General features: G+C 34.7%; 1 protein-coding gene across 2 annotated transcripts in view; it reads right to left on the bottom strand.

Moving 5' to 3' along the window:
- Positions 1-23,885, bottom strand: part of LOC124639070 (cGMP-dependent protein kinase, isozyme 2 forms cD4/T1/T3A/T3B) — a 123,910-nt gene that overhangs the window by 60,407 nt on the left and 39,618 nt on the right. For both annotated transcript variants that reach the window (XM_047176292.1, XM_047176293.1), the window contains exon 2: positions 20,633-21,355. In XM_047176292.1, the coding sequence (XP_047032248.1) occupies positions 20,633-21,120 (488 nt within the window). In that variant the 5' untranslated portion in view covers positions 21,121-21,355. The remainder of the gene's footprint in view (positions 1-20,632; positions 21,356-23,885) is intronic.

The following is a 23,885-nucleotide window of genomic DNA, read 5'->3' as shown; positions in this document are numbered from 1 at the left end:
CTTATGACCCCTAAACTAACGAAGCAATCTAATAAAACCAAGCTAATGAGCTAATATGCCCTGAAGCTAAAACAAATAATACTTGTCTGATTGCCGAATAAGATATATTGTCAGCTTTATTTTTATCTAACGAAGTGCTAAACCAGATGTCATAGGTAGTTTGTATGTTAAGCTAAGTGTAGACAAGAAAGGTAACCAAGTCAATGATAACTACAAAATTAGTTATAAGATTCTTTTACACAAAGGCACAATAACACAAGTATCAGAAAATGTACCTACAGACACCAGCACATCAACCTACTACAATGTGCCAAATTTATTTAATAGATTTTCGTCTTTATGTCTTAAACATACGGTTCAATGTTCATTACAAATAAATGACCGATTCGAGTAGCATCTAGCGTCGGTACAAACATAAACAGGAACGAATGAAACGTTTCTGTATTTTTACACACTAATAAGAATTTACTCTTCAACGTTTCTTACTAGAAAAACATCATAAAATGTAGGGTTTATTATAAACAAGTCTGTTAAGCCTTGGGGTGAGCGCAAATCTCATCATAATTTTTTCCGTAATGTTATTATAGTTCGGCCATTCAGAGAATGCGTTCCTGACACGTCGCGATTGAACTGACGACGTAACTTTGCAATGGCGTTGCAGTTACGATAAAAATATTTTTGCTGGTTGTTTACCGTTTTAACAATTGAGGAGCATTAAAACAACATTATTATATCAATAATCAATGAATGTAGTTACGTCGTCAGTTCAATCGCGACGTGTCAGGAACGCATTCTCTGAATGGCCGAACTATAGTTAGTTTAGTAGTATTCAGTCTATAACTGAATAGGAAAGTTTAAATAAAATACGTGTGTAATTAATCCAATTATAATCTACAATGCTAATTCAAACATAAAGTTTAGGTTTCGATAAAAGCATTAAGTTTTGTCATGTTTCTTTATCAGGGCTTTCACACTGGCGGATTTTCTGTCAGTATTTCCGCGTGTGGCAATACCGACTATATACGCGATCGAACGCCAAAAATCTCTCGGTAGCTGTCAATTGTTTGCAGAACGAACCGGGCGATGTCGATAGGTTCTGAGAAAAAGCTCTAAAAAGAGATTTGCGCAAATTCTATAGGATTTCGATGAATAATTATTTGTTTTGTAAGTGACATCGTGCAGCCAATTTTTGCCACACAAATATTCTACCGCACATTCCGTTTTATCCACCACCATGTACGAATACGGTACAACCCGTTTCATGTGTCCCATGCCTACCGCGTTTTGAAACAGGCCCAACCAGACACTTCGGGCGCGACTTAATCCGATTAAAGTATCGATAACGCCACTCGCTGACATGTTTGTATATCGAATGCGTAATGTGGGCCTTCGATACATCGTTAGTATCGATTTCCGCGCTAATTGATTCTTGTTCCTGTATGAAAGTTTGTTTTTGCTTGAACATTTTAAGTTACAACTTTGCGTTTCGTTGGCTTTTAAAAGTGACTAAATCGAGTAAAAGCATAAAATGTACCTTTCCAAAGTAAATTAAAATCTTGGCCGAAATATTTAGAGGTAGAATAAAATAATGATTCAGTCAGTTGTCACTTCGAATAATAAAATAAAAATAAAAGTGTTAGTGTGATCCTCCCACATAAGTATATAGAATGTCTGATTTGTCATTTATTTTTATTGATAAGTAAATTATAGTTCGGCCATTCAGAGAATGCGTTCCTGACACGTCGCGATTGAACTGACGACGTAACTTTGCAATGGCGTTGCAGTTACGATAAAAATATTTTTGCTGGTTGTTTACCGTTTTAACAATTGAGGAGCATTAAAACAACATTATTATATCAATAATCAATGAATGTTATAATTTTGTGCCAAACTGAGTGTCAAATAACTTGGTAAACAATATTTTTCTAAATCTATACTGCGCTATTACAAGGTTATGTCAGCGGTTTATATTTTGTAGTGCTGTGCTAAAAATAACAGGCAAGTATCGTAATCTGTTCTTATACAGTTATAATATAAAATAATACGTTTTGATTTTCTTTTTAAGAATTGGAAAATAATGGACTATAAGACTTAATTATAACGTTTATGAAATATAAAAATAAAACTATGACCAAACCGCATTTTTATACTTAGATTAAAAATGGTAACCCCAAATGGCGTTATGGGCCGCCATTTTGTGACGCTAAAACAGTCGTCCGTTGTCGTTTCGTGCGCATAGACCACGTTTTTCAAGTGTTTTCGATCTTTTTTTATTTGATTACCCGGCTTTTGTTAGACCGAGATATCAGGATTGATTCTGTTATTGATAATAATATAATTATACATGTAGGCGAAGATGATGATGAAGACACCACCTCCTCAAGCAAATCGGAGTCTGATTAATATTCTGTTCGCACATTCAATTCAATGTACTTGTAACAAAGAATAAATAAAACAATTTTATTATATGAATATTACCTTTTTTTGGTTTCCACTTAAATAACTAAAATATAAAACAAATGATTCCGCCAATTTAAAACGAAAATAATCTTAAAATAATGCGGCGGTTCATTTTGAAGGAACGGTAACGAACTCAGTGTTATGTTGTGCCCATCACTAGTCGTGACTAACTGATAGGTGTCAGGAACGCATTCTCTGAACGGCCGAAGTATAAAGTAGTTTCTACGAGTGTCAAGATCATCAATCTTGAGACTTGATCTAAATAAAACTGAATTAATTCAACGTCGGTGAGTGGAATGAATAAACTCTTATTGATAAGTCATGATTTCTATTATAAATCAATACTTAGAAGTGTCAGTTAATAAGGACGTTTGGATTTCAAACTTGAGTATAGATGCATAGGTGATATTGCAGAATATAACTTGCAAAGTGCATTCGAAAGCGTATAAAGTACAAAAAGGTAAAACTTTTCTATTTTTACACCACATTTGAAATGGAAGGTAACTGTACAATCCCTTCTAATATTATAAATGCGAAAGTAACTCTGTCTGTATGTCTGTCAGTTACGCATTCACGTCTAAACCACTGAACTGATTTTAATGAAATTTGGCACAGAGATAGAGTGACCTTGACAAATAACATAGGATAGTTTTAATCCCGGACTTTTGAAGAATTCTCTTGGAAACGCGATATAACCGAAATCTACGCGGGCGAAGCCGCGGGCGGAAGCTAGTTTTACATAAAATTACGGTCGATCAAAAATAATAAAGATAGGCTGGTGAGCGATTCCACGTGGTGGGTCTAAGCCTAGCATAGGTGGGCGTTATACAAATATTTAAATGAACTTTTTCTCAAAGTAAGCGTTTTTTATGATAGGTATAAACTTTGTGATATTGATTGAATGAAAACTAGAACCTCTCAATAAATAAACTGCCACTAACTCCCTTGAAAGGACGCAATATAATCACTTGAATATATGAGAGAGGAAAACATGTGACTGGTAAGATTTGTGATGCAATAGGCTCTTTAATGATTATGGTCCCAGTTTTCTATTTTACTTCATCTATGGCTGCCAGGCAGGCTGACAGACTGCTTTCCTTTGGAACTTAGTTCTCAAAATTCTGACGTCTGAATTGCCTGCTACTGATAAGTATTCATATTAGTCTAACTAAATCTAACCTACTGTTCTCCTTGTATTGGGTTGCCGGGGTATCTGGGTTGAGGAGGTCAGATAGGCAGTCGCTCCTTGTGAAACACTTACTCAGCCGCATCCAGTTAGACTGGACGCCAACCCCAACATAATTGGGAAAAAGGCTCGGGAGATGATGATAATATTTATATTAGTAACCAAGAGTCACATTGCACGAAGCAGAACCGATTAAGGATCAATCCCCAATCAATTCCAAACTTTTACAGTAGCTAGCTAGATATATTATGGTCATAGATTATTTCACATGTATTTACTTAGCTCGACTGACCACTGTATAGTGTCACTCTTAGTTCCAAGATATACCTACAAGACATGACGACAGGCGACTTGACAAATGTCCATAAATTAATCTTGTATTACGATTCTGCTTACCGATTACATGAAACGCGGAATAAAATATGCAACAAACTTGAAGTTTACGTAATGCCAATTGCATTCTAAATTAAATCTGTATTTGTTTAGTCAATAGATTATTTAGCAAGTAACTATGTACCTATTTAGCAAGTAACTATGTGTGAAGTCGTGGTGGCCTAGTGGGTAAAGGACCAACCTCTCAAGTATGAGGGCGCGGGTTCGATCCCAGGTCAGGCAAGTACCAATGCAACTTTTCTAAGTTTGTATGTACTTTCTAAGTATATCTTAGACACCACTGACTGTGTTTCGGATGGCACGTTAAACTGTAGGTCCCGGCTGTCATTGAACAACCTTGGCAGTCGTTACGGGTAGTCAGAAGCCAGTAAGTCTGACACCAGTCTAACCAAGGGGTATCGGGTTGCCCGGGTAACTGGGTTGAGGAGGTCAGATAGGCAGTCGCTTCTTGTAAAGCACTGGTACTCAGCTGAATCCGGTTAGACTGGAAGCCGACCCCAACATGATTGGGAAAAAGGCTCGGAGGATGATGAACTATGTACCTATAGCAATGCTAATATGTACGATTCTTATGATAGTGTACTTATTCTTTCAAGTTGGAGTGACCGGCGAAAAATGTTAATGCAAAAAATAAGAGTATTTTTTTTACATCTGAAAGAAATTGTTACTTGTGTTTCGCTTTTGGGCAACAGTGTAATTTTTCAAACAATCAAGTAATCACTTTAATAACCTTTTAAAATTCCAAGGTGCGCTTATTATTTTTGTGAAAATATCAGCCCAACAAACGAGCCAGATTCGGGCGTATCACAATAATTAAAGAATTCAATATTCTCTTAAGATTTGCAACTACAGTCGAGGTTTCACGCGGCATTTTTCTTCGATAATTACATATAATTTTATTTATGCTTGCAGAGTAATCTCACAGCGCACTTATTTGGTGGTCCGAAATTTTTATTCGCTTTACGAACAAAGAATGGTTGACAACTTGATAATTTAACTGCGCAATTATTTCTTAAGCAATAAAGACGAGAATTGCATAACATGTAACTTTGTTGAACCATAAAAAGATTGTCGATTGTAGATATTATCACTTTTATAAAGTTGTACAGCTTTGTCAGATAGTGATTTATTTTGGGTCTGTATATTGAAGGAGCACGTTAATCTGTCAATGTAGCCTTTAAATATGAAGCTGCAAAAGAAATTGGACTCAAAAACTGGTTATACAAGATTCATTTTTCTTTGCATTCTATTCGGCTGCTATATGCCGCCCCCTTTTAAATGAACTTTAATTTGTCTTAACGTATCGTGTTCACTTTACTGAAACGTATTACGTGGTTTTTATTAATAAAGCCAATTTATTTTGGTACTTTGATATTATCAGAAGTAGAACATTTTTGACCAGATTCTTTAAGCTTATTACCTATGTAATGAAAGCTCCAGAGGAAAATGTACATTTGCAAACATTTTCACAACGACATACATAAAATAGGCAATGCAATCTCATAGTCAGTGACATTTGCAAATGCAAGCTATGTGTCGGAAAGTTATTAGAAATCCATTACAAAGGTCAGTGACCCCTCGCCACCATTGCTCCATTGCTGTGCTGACCACAAAGCAAGCCTTGTACTATGATCCATATAGACCGCAACATACCATATTGTGGGTACACTGAATAATTTTAAAAATTTCCTTGCAATTTTCTGTAACGGTCATGAGGGAAATTTTCCCGGTCTTGACCAAGCTTTGTTGAATGATTTTCGCGGTTTTGATTCCTAATTTGAAGAAGTTATGAAGACTCTTATAAAAAGTTGTCTTGTGTGAAATATACTTTTCTTAAACCTATATTTATCTTGCAAACTCAGTTATTTAAGATTATTATATATTTAATTTATAGTTATCAGTTGACTTAATATGGCGTATATGATGTCAAGAATTTTTCCGTGGTTAACTTTTGATTAAAGTAAACTCGGAGTCCTAATTATCCTTCCAAAGAAAGTGTTCTTGAAAAAAATCCTTCTTTAAATAGGTACCCGAATTCCTATCATATTTCCGTTCACAGATCAGCTAAGGAAAGTTCTAGCTACTCTACATTTACATGCTCCAGATCAATAGAGCCTGTTCCCAATTGGCTCACAATGACAGACTCAGATCTGCCTAACAATGGGACCGGTGACAAATGACGAAAGCATTTACCAGGTGCAAATGTTTGTGTGAAAAGAAAATAATGTCAAGTGTGCTTAATGAGTCTGAATTCTGCGTAATCTTTGTGAATAAGTTTTATACAGTTTTTGTTAAGAAACAAAGGGATTATTCTGTAATGTGGTATTCTTAGTTTCCTCAATAAAAATGGAATTGTCCAGCTTAATACTTTAGATGGAATGTAGCTTGAATTGAAACAGAAGAAAGAAATACAATACTATATATAAAAAAAAAGTATAAATAAAAGGTCAAAAAAAGAATCATACATAGGTATTTCTAACTCCTTCAAAATTATTTATTACCAGTTTAATTTCTGACATAGGTAAAGGGCAGAGCGTGATTGTTCACTTATAATGCTCTTAATAGGACTTTAAGTTGCAGTAACATAAAAATAAACTATTATTTAAAATAACCTTATAATAATTTATCAATTAAGACGTAATTACCCCATAACTCATACTTCGTTAAGATCTCCAAGATCTTGGTTAATGGGTCATAAATAACCAAGTTGTCACAATACATGGACACATAATTAATCCACGTATTTAATTAAAACATCGATTAGATGAATTTACATTATCCCTACTAATATTATAAATGCGAAAGTAAATCTGTCTGTCTGTTACGCTTTCACGTCTAAACCACTGAACTGATTTTATTAAAATTTGGTACAGAGATAGAGTTGACCTTGAGAAAGAATATAGGATAGTTTTTATCCCGGACTTGTAAAGAGTTCTCTTGGAAACGCGATATAAACGAACTTAATGCGGGCGAAGCCGCGGGCGGAAGCTAGTTATTATATATTAGCAATGAATTACGTGATCACTGCTTAAGATACATTAAACATATGTATTGTTATGGTTCATCTGAATGTGCAATGATTATATTATTTAGTAGGTGCGACGGAGCGTAAGATGAAGACTGGTAGCACACAACTTAGTAGCAGTCCTACATTTCACAGTATACCTACTATCAATGTAATAAAGTAATAGTTCAAAATAATTAAGAAAACACGCTTTTATAAACGCAGATAAAATACACCTATACAACTTGTCCAACCGCCAAATCAGATCCGTTCAATAGTACCATATCATATCATTGTCGAGAAAAATATATGTAGAGCAACCAATTTTCAAGACGATTCTTGGAAGATGGTTTAATTTACCTTTGATTCTATTACAAAGTTATCATGTAAAGTTAGACCTAATAAAACCTAATTAAATATAAAATGCTAATGATGATAATCACAAATGTACACGTAGAACATAACTATCTTTTCTCAGCTTGGTTGATGTCATAGTTCACTATATTTTCCTTCGCCGTTCTACTTTCTTTAAAACGTGGTCATTAATATCGGCTAGATGACGACTGTTAATGTGTTTATGTTTTAAAATTAATCTGAAAACCTCTTAAACCATCTGACCTTATTAATTTTAAATTGCAATATGACATCATCATTCGAATATCTAGCGATAAAATTATACTAAGATTTGTTTATTTTTCTGTTGATTAATATCAATATCCGTCCGGTGCGAAGTCATGTTATGTTACAAAATTATCGCTGAATATTTATAATACATGATTTATTTGGCCACATACGTGGTATGGCTATAAGTGGGCTATTAAATAACATTAAATATTTATATATATATAATATAATATTATATATAATATAATATTTATATATATTAATAAATATTTATCTATACTAATGTTATAAAGAGGAAAACTTTGTTTGTTTGTTTGTTTGGTTGTAATGGATAAACTCACAAACTACTTTTAAATATTCTTTCACCATTAGAAAGCTATATTATCTGCGAGTAACATAGGCTATATTTTATCCCGGTGCGGGCATTAGCTCCCACGGGACGCGGGTGAAACCGCTGGAAAACGGCTAGTTACTACTAAAGCTACGTGACCAAACAGATATTTGGCTGTTAATAGTTGAAAATGGCGAAAATTACTGCATTTTTAATGTAAGCAGTACCTATTTATAACACAAAAGGAACCATGAAGAGAGAGCTTTGAGATAGTTTTATGCGAAATTACATAACAAAATTGGCTCTGTTCTTCAATTAATCAGTTAATCACCTGGATGTGAAATTGGCACGAACAAAGCAGTTGCATTTACTAACAGATACTGTCATGTATGAAACTAAAACTGTTTTATTTATGACATTATCATATATGACACGTGTTCAATTACCACAAACGATACATACTAATCTTACAATATGAACTTTTCGTCGGTTATCCCTCATTAAATTTAGAAAAAACAACCAAAATGACAGTGATGAAATTGGAATAGAAAACTAAGCTACCTAATGGAAACCCAGAAAAAAATTGTAATCTAGACACACGGCAGTGTGTCCGCCAAGTTCGAGCAAAAAAGCGACACACCGGCCGTGGGTTATATTACACGAACCATTTCGGGCCAAATTCGACCCCCCTGTAACTCAAAATCTATTTTATTTACGCATATCAAATTTCTAGTATCTGTTGAGACCCCCTCACTTATCTAAAATACAAAATTTCATTAATATACCTATTGTAGGTCTTGAGATATTGACGTCAGAAAATCGCTATTTTTACTATACACTTATTCACTTATTCACTGACTCACTCATCAAAAACCTAGACCACTTCCAATGGTCGTATTGACTTGAAATTTGGCATGGAGGTAGGTCTTTATGTCAAGTTAAAGGGAAAAATCTGAAAATGGCCAAGTGTGAGTCGGTTTCAAAATAATGAAGGTGTTTTATACCCGGTGTAAATTTATTCCCCTAAGGAACTAAAACGAACTAAATTTATCTATATTTATATAATATATCTTCGAATGGTACAAAGGTTTGTATTTAGTCAAAGTAAAGTAAAAATCTGAAAACGGCCAAGTGTGAATTACTTTCGAAAATAACGAATGTGTAACTTTGATCCACGAACATAATATATGATAACATGTCATGTCAGTCAGTTGGTAAATCTAGTCCATTTAGTTAATCTAGTTCATTTCTTTGTAAGAAACATAGTGCATATTAAAAAATCTAAAAAATAGTATAAATGAGACATTTCTTTAACTAACTTCATCATAAGAAAAAAATAAAATAAACAACCTTACAAAAATAAATGAAATCCCACCCAAAACAAAAATGTGAAAGACTGCCAAGTTCGATAATATGGGAATGCTTCGCCTATAAAAGAAGTGAGATCTGAATAAGTACCAAGTTCCATACACATACCTCAGTTAAAAATAGTTACTTTTTAATGATGATTACTTGGCAAGTTTTAATAGAAAATTAAATACTTGATTCATTGCGTTTAGTAGGTTTATAACAAGGTGTATGAAAACTTGCCAAGTAACATCATTAAAAAAGTAACTATTTTTAACTGAGGTATGTGTATGGAACTTGGTACTTATTCAGATCTCACTTCTTTTATAGGCGAAGCATTCCCATATTATCGAACTTGGCAGTCTTTCACATTTTTGTTTTGGGTGGGATCTTGTCATTCCGTTGGATTGACCTATCATTAGGTTAATCCTTCTGCTCCTTTAAGAAGCGTGCAAATGCAAAATACCACAACTCAAAACCACTTGCACGACGAAGTGTAAACCACACTAATTGTGCAAACCATCAAATTCGATAGAAAGGAAACGATAAGGGACCCAGTTCCCGTAAGAGAATACGACAGTGCAAAGACGGCCGCTTTCGTCCCCGCCACGGTCGGAAGTAGCCAGTTCTCGTCAGCACGGCGCTTCCGTCACTTATTATAGTTCCATTCGTCACGCTTAGGGCTGGCTGAATTTTTCGACGAAATTTTTTATTATTTTTATTTTTGTTTGATTTTAGAATGTATTTTTTCTTTTTCTGCTTGATTGGGCTAATGGATCTCTAATCTCTACTCCTAGTTCTTAGACAATTCTCAGGCTCATTCCTCCTCTGTGACGATTAGTGGGAACAATTAAATAATACTAGATAAAAGAGTAGTTTGGTTTCAAGAGCGAATCTGATTTTGAAAAATATTTGTGTCTTCATGAATGCAAAATACGTTGATGTTAAGAATTTACTGTCACGTTGTTTGATTCATGATTTTGTGGATAAGCAGTTAGCATAAAACTTTCAATGCACATTTGCATCGTCTTTTAAAAAAAACATAAAAATTCAATAAACAAACAGTCATTCCTAAAGTACGGAAAATTATATTATCTGTATCTAATTGTTTTATTTGCGAAGAACTTCACGCGTATTTACAATACCATTTAGATATAGGCATTGGAAAGAAGTACAAAAGGCACTCTTTTGTCGCACGTTATATGTTGCACTCACTTTGCACTATGGTGTATAATAACGTCATCTACTTAAACTGACGTATCTTAGGACAGATTTCTATATTTATCTGTTTATCCGATCACTTCAAATCTCAGTTTAGGATGAAGTGTTTAAGTCAGATAGCCAGTCGCTTCTTGTAAAGCACTGGTACTCAGCTGACTCCGGTTAGACTGGAAGCCGACCCCAACATTGTTGGGAAAAGGCTCGGAGGATGATGAAGTATGAAGTGTTTCATGTTAAGAGAAGAAGTAACGTCGAAATGGTTAGCCCTTTCATGAAATGGGCAATTTCAGGATGTCGTAACTATAAATGGCACATAGTAAAAAATCATCACACTAAACAAAGTACCTACAGACATACAGGGCCTTGCTACAAAAACTTTAAACCCTGTTTTACACTTGTCTAATAAAATTTTGGCTGCAAAATGAACCATATGTCAACGTCATAATTTGACATTTTTTTAGACAAGGCATAAACTGACGTTTAAAAGTTTTTGTGGTAAGACAGACATAGTTTAGACTTCAAGTTTTCCAGTAGTGTGTAGCTTATGCAATTGTAGGAAGCAACTAACGATTGAAAGGTAATAAAGTTCAATTACACAAAATAAAACAACAACAAAATATACTATAAACTTATGCCAAAACGTCTTTAGTTAGTTAGTAAATAATGTCTGCGAAGTTTTTTACAACGTAATCAAAAGTTGTATACGCTTAACAAGAAAACCAAATAGCTCTCAATTATTTTTAATTACTTGCTTTATTGTCGCGCGATTCACACACACACAGACACACAAAACATGTTCACAAAACATACCATTAATCTTTTCTTTACATTCCATTATCAACCTTAATTATTAGCAATTTAGAATGTATTTTGAACTCACGTGATTTGAAATATTTTGTATTGTATGTTGTAGAGTAGACATAGATAACAGATGACTAATAAAATCAACTGTGAAGTAATGACCGAATGTCATATGACATGATATGACTATATATAGTTTTAGAGGGATTGTTTCTTTGGGTAGAATAAAATATTCTTGTGTTTTAACTACTGAATGAATTTTTATGTAATTTGGGTTACAGAAAAATATTTGGATCGATTGATATCATTCTTTGGATTGTGTCAAATTCATCTAAGTTTTTTTTCCTTTCTTGGAGTCTTTTGTAGGAGGATCAGAAATTTTCAAAGAATAAGCATTTTGTTTTAAAATGGTTGAAGACTTTAAAAACTAACTGAACAAAAGGGGCAATATTAATAACTATTACAGTTTAGCTGATAACACACTGTATGATGTAACTTAATTATACCAGCATGAGTGCTATCAATGTCAGACAGTTAAGTGAGATATTGTAAATGATGATCACTAATTATACACCTATTCGAACATAAAAAGTAATAATACTAAACAATAAATAATTTTATAGCGAAATATTTATGTTAATATGTTATCAAAAAAATAACAAACACAGTATTGTGACAACCTTAAAACTACGATACAATTTAATGCGAAAAAAATTGAGCACTGTCCTCTGTTCCATTTTTCCATTGTTGATAAGTATTCTGGGAATATAATGTTTTAACTAAATATTTTTGTACTGTAAAAAACTAAGCTGAAGAATTTTTTAGGTGGCCACCATGTCACCTTACTAATCAGATGATGGCCTTAATTTCACTTTAAGTAATCTCCACCCTATCCACCCACGGTAAATTTTATAGCCTGTATACAAACGCTTGTATAGAAAGGTTCCAAACAAGTAATTATTTGAAAAACACTCGTTTTAGGTATTAAATAAAACGTTTTTTAATTGCAGCAATATCTGAGAATTTCGCCCACTGAAAGGACCTATCCAAAAAACACAGTGGGTATAATTAAATAAGGATAAATCTCACGCAAGATTTCTTATGTCTGACGCATAAGATAATAACTATACGAAGTGATAAATAAAAGATTCGCAACAGGTGGATCACTTTATCATCATTACGACAAAGAAATTGCCACATTTAAGGGGTAATTCACCTCTTTCCTTACTATGATCTTGTCCGTATTGGCTCATATAGTTTATCTAAAGAATAATCCTTATTGTATTTTTTCTTTACCGTGAAATGACTAGATAGAATACTTCTCTACTTTTTTTGTGGCGAGAAAATTTCTTTTTGCCAGTTAATTTTTACCAGTTCAAGGGTATAATTTTGAATAATATAGTTTGATTCTTTTGCATTAGAATTCACGGAATTTGCATATCTCTAAAAAAATACATCAAACTGACCTAACCCAATGTAATAGAAGCAATACTTGTAGGTAAGTGCGTTTTTAAGTCATATCATGTATGAAGAAATATAATTAACATGTACCTACCTGTATGTAAATGAGTCCACTCTAAATAACATAGAATGAATTAAAAGAATGTTGTCACTAAAAATAAGCAAGATAATTGAAATTTATCGTCAAACTCTTTTCCAATAAAGGTTGGTTGGAGCCTTTGACGTATGCAGTTAAATTAAAATGTACGTAAATGGTATGAAATGGGAAATTTATACAACGTTGACACCGTGCTTCGGCTAACTCGCGAGAACTCACTGTTGCTAAACAAAACGACTTTGACATTTTGCTTTATTTGGAATCCCAACGTTTGAAGAAAGTGTTAAAGAAATAAAAGGTTTGACCTAAGTGTTTGTATTAAAAGCCAGTTACCTACATTGAAATTAAAAGTTGAAAAATTGCCATCATCTGATAAGAAGATAGTTTGAACAATTTGGTACGGTAGACTGCACATCAGTGGTAACTGTCATGCACCTTAACTCAATAGTAATAAGTACGATTTTCCTATAAAACTGTTACTACTGACCTGAAGTTTACTGTACATTGAAAAATATTCAAGATACATAATCAAAGTAGTAATAACATTCCATGCCAAAATACTTCGCATTGATGAAACATGCCAATTAATTGGGGTTCCAACAGCTAGCGTGCGTTATTCTAATCTATCATTAATACCTCAAACCGCTGTCGGAGCAGCGTGAGGGACTGAGGGAGTGTCAGACTCTTACTGACTAAAACCCATCATGTTCCTTCTTAGGCGCTTTATGTGTCAGGGCTGCGGTAACTCTTTCGAACAACCCCGAAACCCACAATTACAGTTACTAAGAAACAAAACACTATCGATGATTTAAAACAAAAATGGTGGATAATAAATGTCATGTCTACATTGACTTGGCGAAAGAGCTTCCTATATTCATATAGGTATTGTTTTGACTACGACTACCTACCTATGTGTTTTGACCACTTCATTGTTCGTGGTGAAGATATAATAGTTTAACAATGGTTGTGTGTAGGGAAGTTATTATAAAACATTTTCTTGAATGACTTAGATAATAAAAACTTTTTTATGCTACAGCAAAAGGTGATAAAATAAAGTGCAAAATAAAAGCTGTCAAAAAATCATATCGTGCGCACATTTTTTGTAAATCTGATACCATTTATTTTTTATACGTAATTAAGTTCTGTCTAGAGTTATGATTAAAAACTGAAATGTGAAACGGATTTACGTGCATACAACCAAGACTTTAAACGACGTATACTGTCACTTAGTATGTAATATACACTCTGTGAGTTCTCGCCGAAAATTGATGGACCAATTAAAAAAGGACCGCAATGCTCTGTTATCATTTGCAACCAGTTGAAAATAAATTGGAACACAAGTGACAGTTTCCGAAGTAAATCAACTTTCGTTTTATTTATTTTTTAATTCAAAGGTTTATGCGTACTGATTATTGTACGTACACTTATCGTTGTCTTATCAGGTCGTAAGTTAATTCAGTGTTCCAGAGCTTTAGTGCCGATAAATCTTAGCGTTTAATGCACGTTTTTCTGATACGAGTCGTTAAAAATAATGGGCGGTCTGTATGATCATTCCTTCTTGTTTCTTTATGATGAACGCAGAAACTGATTGTGCGTGTAATCTATTATATAAATCTTTATGTATTAAATCATACGTTTTATATCATTCAAGGTCAATAATAAGTTTGAACTACAGGTATTTATAGCAACAGCTACCTATACAACGGTGGAATCTTACACTAGAATTCACTCACAAATCTCTCACACAAAAATCCAATAATTTGTGAAGAGACCAAAATCTTAATCTGCACAAACCACTCCACCCTCAACATAAAAATCATCATCCTCCGAGCCTTTTTCCCAATCATGTTGGGGTCGGCTTCCAGTCTAACCGGATTCAGCTGAGTACCAGTGCTTTACAAGAAGCGACTGCCTATCTGACCTCCTCAACCCAGTTACCCGGGCAACCCGATACCCCTTGGTTAGACTGGTGTCAGACTTACTGGCTTCTGACTACCCGTAACGACTGCCAAGGATGTTCAATGACAGCCGGGACCTACAGTTTAACGTGCCATCCGAAACACGGTCATTGGTGTCTAAGAAATAATTAGAAGGTACATAAAAACTTAGAAAAGTTGCATCGGTACTTGCCTGACCTGGGATCGAACCCGCGCCCTCATACTTGAGGTTGGTCCTTTACCCACTAGGCCACCACGACTTTTTACCCACTAGGCCACCATGACTTTTACCCACCACGACCCTCAACATTAAAATGTAGCTTAAATAACCAACAAGAGTGCATTAGTCAATACTTGCCACTGTCTAACAAAACAAATGACAGATAAAAATAAAACGAGTTGCATCGTGTCAACCTTATGACAACCTATTATCTACTATTATAGTTCATACAGAAGTAGTCACGTGAGCTAGAACAACCAAACCACAACCAGTAGCAACCGCTATACAGAAATTAAAAACTAGTTCGATGTTGTTAAATAAATAGCGTGCACTACATTCGTTACTAAGGGTGCGTCTACACGGTGCATGCAGCTGGAGCAAGTTAACATGCGCAAGTGACAAGTGATAAGAGCACTCGGGTGTGTGTGTGCTTTGGTACATGCGCGAGTCGCTGGACCCGCACGTACCTATTTAAAATGCATGTAACCTGCGCATGTGCCTCAACATGCGCAAGCTACTTGCACCGTGTAGACGCACCCTAAGATAAGGGTTAGGTCAAAGTCTTCACATTTTAGTGGAATTAGTAATTCTAGTCTTTTTTATAAACATGAGGGTAATTGTGGTGTGAACTCTGAGAATCATGACTTTCAAGATCAAGATTTTTTTCCTCAAACGATTATACTTAATACAGTAACGCTTATTACCCAGGTTAAGCAGTAATGTTTGACTTCTGTACGTGATGCCACAAATAAACACATATATTCAAAATTAATAGCATAGATAGATACACAACGAAATGCGTCAAACATATTATTAAACAGTCTAACAACATACAACATAAAAGCCGTTTCAATTTAAACGAAAGCAATTCAGAAAAAGGTGAAAAAAAAAATTGCAAAAAAAATCACGTTGTATTTCAACGAAGGCGAACTTCTGAACTCGAAGCACCAGTTAATAGACATCCGCAACCTCGTAAAGTTGCGGTTACGTACAACAACCGTATACAGGGACTGGACTTTATACCTACACAGTATACAATGACAACCAGACGACAGATCTTTACGACATTGCAAAACTTCGGAATAAATTAGACAATGCGATCGAGGACACCGCGAAGGTTTTACTCTCAAATGAAACAAATATCACCAAATAAACATTTCAAAGTAGGCAATACGCATAATAAGAAACCAATAAAACATTTTAATCGTCGCGCACACTGAGGAATTTTGACTAATTAGCGTACTTTTAAAAGTCAATTAATTTATCACCGACCTAATTTAGCCACAATTAGCAATAATAAAACATCTGCAATAAACACGTAATGCTGTTGATATCCTTACAATTTCATTAAAAGTTACAGCCAAGATGTCCTTCTTCGGCACTCAGACGCAGTACTTGAACAATAAAACGAAGTCAGATAGTCGTTGAATCACTTGACATACATTTGTGAGAAGAGAAATTTCTACGTAGAGCTTCAAATTATTTTAGCGGAAAGTACCCAATTATTCCCATAATGTCTAAAGAAAAAACAGGCTGTCATTAATTTGGGATTTCTAATAAATTCTCTTGATGATCTCCAACTAGAAGTGGTCAACTGATGTTGAAAAATCTAGTAACACGTAGTTGAGCAGAACATTTGAATGCAAGAATTTAACGTTAAAATGTGGAAATGAAGGTTCATCGTATTTCAGCATCTTAAATAGGAGCTGCATTTAAACTAGTCTAACCAAAGAAGGTGTTGAAAACACAGTAGTTCCTAGTATTTTAAATGTATTTAAATAATACAGTCGTTGAAAATAGTTCGATGCTCTTTTTGACTTTGAGGAATCCCTTATCACTATTCATGCTATTAATAAAATGCGTAGGTATGTTCAATAGACATGAAGATGATTCATAAGAAAGCAATGACGATAGTATCTTTATTGATTGTCTGAGTAAATAGGAAGATAACATAACAGCAAAATAAAATACGACAACATTAATTAGTATAAATATTAAAACGCCAAATTCTGCTTTTTATTAATGCAACGAATAACAACTGCTCTGGGAAACAAGTTTTCACCTCTCCATTTCAGGGTACAATAAAATTATGACCATATTTAAAATTTCCACCTCGTTGAGTTTATTTGTTCTGGCTTTTCATGGTACAGTTATAAAGTTCAAAGGCAAACATAAACTCGGTACTTTAGATGCCGTAAAAATGTTAAAATTGGATAGCAGAGATTATTTACACAGTTCTGTTGATTCAACCGAAGCAGCGATTCTTATTTTCACTAGTATAGATGTAAAAAAACCTGCTAAGATTCATCGAGTTTCAAGTTTAATTTCACAAAGTCAATGTCTCCATTCACCTCCTTGACATTTCGGAGACCAAAGAAATTGCCTTCTTTATCGCAATTACACATATGTCAAGCGGATTATAATTCTCACCATAAACCAAATTTATCTTTTGTTATCGCTTATCAATCTAATCTTGCATTATTCCAGACGTAGCTATATCTGTTTAAACAGCTACAAATTATCATGTCCATATCATTGGATGTCAGACCGCTGTTATTTATTCACGGACTGACTGCATACAGAATATTGACGTAAATTTCTAACAATCCGCACAAGACTTGACTGGGACAAGTGATACAGTAACATTATTTAGTAACCAGCGAACCGATAAGTATGTAAATGAAAAGACAGACGGAGAGATAACTTGTGCACGTACACTTATTTCATCAAAAGGGAGCATAGAACTAAGTGATAATAAATTATTATTAATTAGTAAAGCTAGTTTGTTGTTCACGATTATTGCAGTAAGTCCTAACATGGTGTTGATGATTGAACGGCGCAACCTTTTCAGTACCATAGAACCAATTATCTAGTTAAGCAAACAAAACAAAATTGGTTGGTAGACTTAAACCTTGACATCTTAATAAATTAGAACAAGAGTATAGGTAGTACAATGTCGTCATTAAGAATCCTGTCTTTATAAAGTAACATCTGTCGAAAATCGACAGCTTTTTCTTTTTTGGTATCCCATTATCATAGGTCACAAGAAATAACATGGCAATATAAAATTAATTTTAACCCTACTAGCACATAGGTGTAATTATTTTGATTTCTTCGCAGTTGTTCTCAGAATACCGCGTGTCCATTTACATTCTGTTAGCCCTTGTAGTTAATACAAATCTGTCTCAGTAAATGTCAACCGTCATGGTGACCGCCTCACATTGAAAGGTTGGACTTTTACATTCGTTTTAGAAGAAGAGATTAAGGTAAACGAAGATTTTTAAAGCGTACAGAATGAAGTCAAAACACACAAATTTCAATAACGACATTGTGAAACGACAACGTTTGAAGCATACGAGTGCGATGGGACAATGATAAGGACAATCATAAAGGTTATCTAGTCTCCTTGAACCGCCACTTTTTGACAGTATTTTTAAACTGCTAATAAATGCTAATGACAAAACCCGTAGGATTTTATCTAGATCGTCTGGTACCTTTTCAAGTACACGCAGATCAAACAAAGTTGTAAAAGACACAAAACCTGTTCTAGATAGCGGAAAATATGCTAAAAATAGAGCAAGATTAAAATTTCCATTTGAAATCAAATAAAACTATAAAGTTATTTACAACGACTAAATTAAGACCAGGAGGCCCATAAACTTACAAATTAATTAAACAAACTGCGATAATATGCGTAATGTCGATTTAATTTGCAGTTTGTTTTTGCAACTTAGAAGTTAATAACGAAGGTAAACATGAAGGATAAATGACAAACGTTATCGATTCCTTTGCACATGACGTTGGAGCGAATGCTAATGGGTATATTAAAATTCACGCTATCGTTCACACTATTACGTCCCATTTTGTTGCATTAGTTAAACGATGTCGGATTAAGAATACTGATTTTGAAGTGAAACTGATATTGCTGACAGCTCAATTGGGCGTGAAGTAAAGGAATTAAAATCATATGTAGCTGGCCATTATGTATAATAGTATGTTAACGTATTTCATCTTTCTAGTGTTGTATTTAGGTAAAGATATAATAATCAACTAAGCATTCTCGAAATAGCATATGCCTAGCCAGCGTTTTGGCATAGTCGATAACATTATTAGACATCAACTTTTCACATTCTTCTTGCCTCATCAATATTTTTTTTTGCGTCATGTGGAATAATTCTTTGAAGGCCTTGCACATTCTTTTGTTATCAACATCTCAGCTACAGTGTGGTTGGGAAGTGGTATTATATGGCGTTAATATAATTCTATTTTTGCGTCACTAAGCACTAAACAAATACGAGATATCATTAATTATATCATCTGCAATGAAAACATTAAGCAACAATTACTTAATCGCTATTTTGGTTTTTAAGTTTTCCTTAATGTGATGTTGGTCTCCTTACTATTTTGACTCTTTCAATTGAGTTTAACAACCGTGAATACATTTCATGATGGTTATTCCCCATATATGTATATTGAAGTTAACTACATATTTAAAGTTTAGTATCATCGTTTTCATTACCTGGTCATCTTCTAAACCCTGACAAAGAAAATCGCTAGCCACCCGGCAATATTTATTCAAGAAATATGTCAAAGTATTTACGTACCTACAACAAAGGTTATCATACTTCAGTGTAAATTCTATGTACCAATCCTGTATTGGCGTGTCACGAATTGGGAATTAACATCGACGTAAGTGTCGGAGACGCTTGACTGTCAACTATCTCGATTTGTGTACAATTGTCATTTTGTACATTGTGATTAATTTCGAAATCATTGTTGATGATCTACGTCAAACGTATGTAATATGATTGCGTTAACATCAACAGAATGGAATTTTTATAAACATTTTGTATCTGACATTGTATTTTCGATATTACTATTTTGTTTGTCTGCCTTCACGTTTTTGTGCGTAAGGCAGATTTTAGAATTAATGTTTTAACCTAAAATTATAATCTTTTAGTTGGCCTATTTTACATTCTGTTGACCTCAAATCACACGTGACATCTTAAGCCCTTGCTAATTTGACCTCGTCATTAATGTTTATAAAAGCATTTTTATATCGTCCCTGAGAGGTAACACAAACATTTTATAAAGGCTTTCCTTCGTCAGCGTGTTTGCCGAAATTATTTCCTTTATTTACATTGGCCTACACGAAAGATGCATTTGACAGTCTTGTGATCTTTTTAAGGTATATTAGGGACACACTGACAATAAAATACTTTTAAAAGGATTTCAGTAACTGCAATCTTAAATAGATCCGGTGAACTGTCACAAGAGTACGCGCGACTGTACTTTACGTGAGGTATTATTTAAAGTATTGCCTTGCACGAAACAGGTGCAAGTTAATTAACACCCAGTATATCTCAGTTCACTCCCAGCCGTCACAAAAGGTATGAACTATAATCTGCCAAACGACCAGCTGTCTAAAGTTTTCTGCTACGAATACATTATGAAACATCTAACAAAAACGTTACCTAAATTATCAGATATGTCATGAATGTGAACTTGTTTGTTTTATCGAGTATAGATAACATTATAGTGAGTACTTACGCTTCGCTTTTGTCGTATGTCGGGAACGTCTGGTGAGTCAAATCCTGCAGGGATGAGCTGGTCTGTGGCTCAGCAGAGATACCCTGGGCCCTCTGCTTCCTCGGGCCTCTCGAGCCTCGAGCATACTGCTGGTACGGGAACACGCTCTGCAACTTGTCCAGTTGCGAGCGCAGTTCCAACATCTCTTGGTCCCGTTGCTTTAGCAACGCCTCCAGTTCCCTAATCCTCTCTATTAGAGGCTGCATGTCATTCGTCATCGTTGCATTGGCAACACAATTCTCAGAATCCGCGTTCATTGCGCTTGGAGTCCCCATTATACCATTTAATTCAATCTCTCTATACGTTTCGTTTAAAGCACGCCTATCGCCGTTCACTGTGGGCGCCACGGTAAGCGCTCCTCCACCTGTGTTCACTAGGGCCCTCGGCTCATCGTCAGCAGCTGTACGCTGTGACGATCCAAAGCAGAGGTTGTCGAAACACACGCGCATTCACTCGGCTACCGAGCACTGAACGGAATCACTAGGGATTTCACTTGTTTTGTAAGTTATAGTACGTAAATGTTCACTGTCACTGTTCGGTTTCGGTGCACGGTTCGGGAGATGCAGGATATGTGTGGGTGCGTGCGAGCCGTGCGGCGCGGGCGCGGACGTGTGGAGTAGTGCAGATACGCGCGCGCCGCCTGTCCGCAGCAATGGAGTCAGCCCCGCGTGCCTCGGCACCGCCCTGAAAACATTATTTTCTTGCTTTACTACGGTCATTACATGTCATATTTAATCGTCACTTAACTACTTAGGTACGTCTAGATTTGTGCTGTGAGGTTTTTATGTAATCATTGGTTAAATAATCGAAATAATTTACAACGACTTTTTAATACAGAGGCCTTTGAGTCCTAAGTAGTAAATAGCAATCAAGTCAATTACCGAATATTTTAGCAATTGATTTTGTGTGTGAAAGCTTAAGATGCATTTTTGCGACCTAAAAACAAAGAAATCGCGAAAAAACTAGACATAAAAAATATTTAAACAGAAGCCATTCTTGTGACACAAAGAGCAAGATTGACAAGAATTTAAATATTCAGCATAATCTGTCCACTTGTAGAATACAAACTCACGGTTTATCAAAATATATTTTAAGGCAATGTACCTGAAGTGATTTTCCAATACAATTGCTTGCTTATCAATGTACCTGTTTAAGGGGCGATAAACTGTATCTGTTTACATCTGGTAGAAGAGATCACTGATCACCTGATTCATACGCAACAATACGACCACATGACGACTTTGTATCTAATCGTAAATCTGTCATTTGACACAACACGAGGATGAAACGGGGCTTTGATATGATATTGAACTGGTATTAAAGAAATCAAAATGCTATATAACATAGTTTATACAATGAGATATATTCTACATGATACTGTTCATTTTAGCGCACCACGAAACACTAAACGGATGTTTGATAGGAAACATACGTAGCTGCAGTGACATTTGTTAATTGCCTCTTTGATAATGTGCAAGAAAATGACACTACCTACTAACGCTGGCCTCAAACTAATGGATGTTCACGATAAAGAGCACGTGGTAAGTCACAAATTTTCCGTGATGGAAAGTCTGACGAAGTACAATATCGAATGGCAAGCTATTATTGAAGTGCAGAAATCGAACACTGTAACATTTCGTAGGGGATTAGAAACCGGTTAATTGAAATTACAAGTTAAAAACAAACATGTGTATCAATCTTGATAAGTAAGCGAGGCAGTGACTATAGACTTCTGTGTTAAGAAATCAGTTGCAAGCTCGACACATGACACATAGGAGATTTAATAAAACGAAACTAAAAGTATTGAAGATAAATAATAAATAGTTGGATAGAAGAGATAAATTATTGATGAGCAAAATTAATTTGAAGGTTTAGATAAACCATGTTTAATCAAAATACATATTTATTTGTTAGAATGGGAAGTTATATTTAGACGAGACATGAAAAAGTAAGGCAGACACTCTCAACTGAATAAACAATATAGTGTTAGCAAAGAAAATAAGGTCGATATGACAGACTTGGGGCAAGTCGCCAATATTAATGAATTCGTCATATCAAAGTGAAGTAAACACAAATATTCAAAAAGGTATTTTGACCAAAATAAAACCGAAGATGGGAAATTGATTCTTAATTTAAATGGAGCCTTTAATGAATTCTGAATGCCAGAAACCGTTAGTTCTAAAAATAAATCTTTAATTACTTATGCGCATGGATGAGTCACAACAGTTAATTGATGCACAAGTGACATTTGTTTAAATACTTGCAGAGAATTAAACCGCCAGACATAATAAGAACAAAGCGTAACAATGGTCTTGGCGACAGCAAAGATTCAACATACCACGCAAAGAAAAAAAAACATCTGGTAGACACACTGTTCATACTTCCTCTGTTATACTTAGTATCAATAAACTGAAATTGAATCGTTTGGGTCCGTGCTTTATCAATCAAGTACCTATGTGTATGTGGATAGATATTTTTGAAATCATCTGTAACGTCATCTCTGCCATTTTTATTTCTCAGGAAGAATGTTTTAATACTCCTTTCGAATTTGAAACCGACCAAAAAACTTACAGGTGTTTGCAAATATTCCGCTGCAAGTTGTTCAATATCTTTAAGGACGAACTAAGCATTGACATAATGAAATGTTAATCACAAACAACCTTACTCTAGTCTAGTTAGTGGGTGTTCTTGTTCCGTATTTAATTGTTCAGTTCCGGTGGGTGTACATAAAATATCATCAGAGGCAAAAGGGCGGCTCATATGCACACAATCGAGCAATGTTTCTGCATATAGTTCGAAAGCCACGCCTTTACCAACTAAATGTATTGTATTGCCGTGACATCGGTGTTCACTTACCGTAATCTAAATATTTTATTGTCTAGCTTTGTGTTTATCTTTATTACTTGCTAATGCATTATAATACTCTAGTTGTCTTATTTATGTTGCTTTACCTCTTTAAGTTGAAACTTTTTCACAGTAAAAGTTTAAATTTATTGGTGAATGAAATGGGTTAGGTATATCAATTTAGTATATTGTTCTTAGTGCCAGAATCAAATACTATTGATGATTGTGGGACATCACCACGCACTTTTTAGTTTGAAATAAAGGGAACCACAACGCTATTTTTACGACAAGCCTGATGGTTTACTTCGCAGAATTCTTACTGAAAATAAAATTATCTTGATCTTTCATTCTTGTCTGTTAAAAAGACTAT

The sequence above is a fragment of the Helicoverpa zea genome, chromosome 18 (assembly GCF_022581195.2).
Source record: "Helicoverpa zea isolate HzStark_Cry1AcR chromosome 18, ilHelZeax1.1, whole genome shotgun sequence".
Classification (NCBI taxonomy): Eukaryota; Metazoa; Arthropoda; class Insecta; order Lepidoptera; family Noctuidae; genus Helicoverpa; species Helicoverpa zea.
This window is presented reverse-complemented; position numbering and strand designations above follow the sequence as displayed.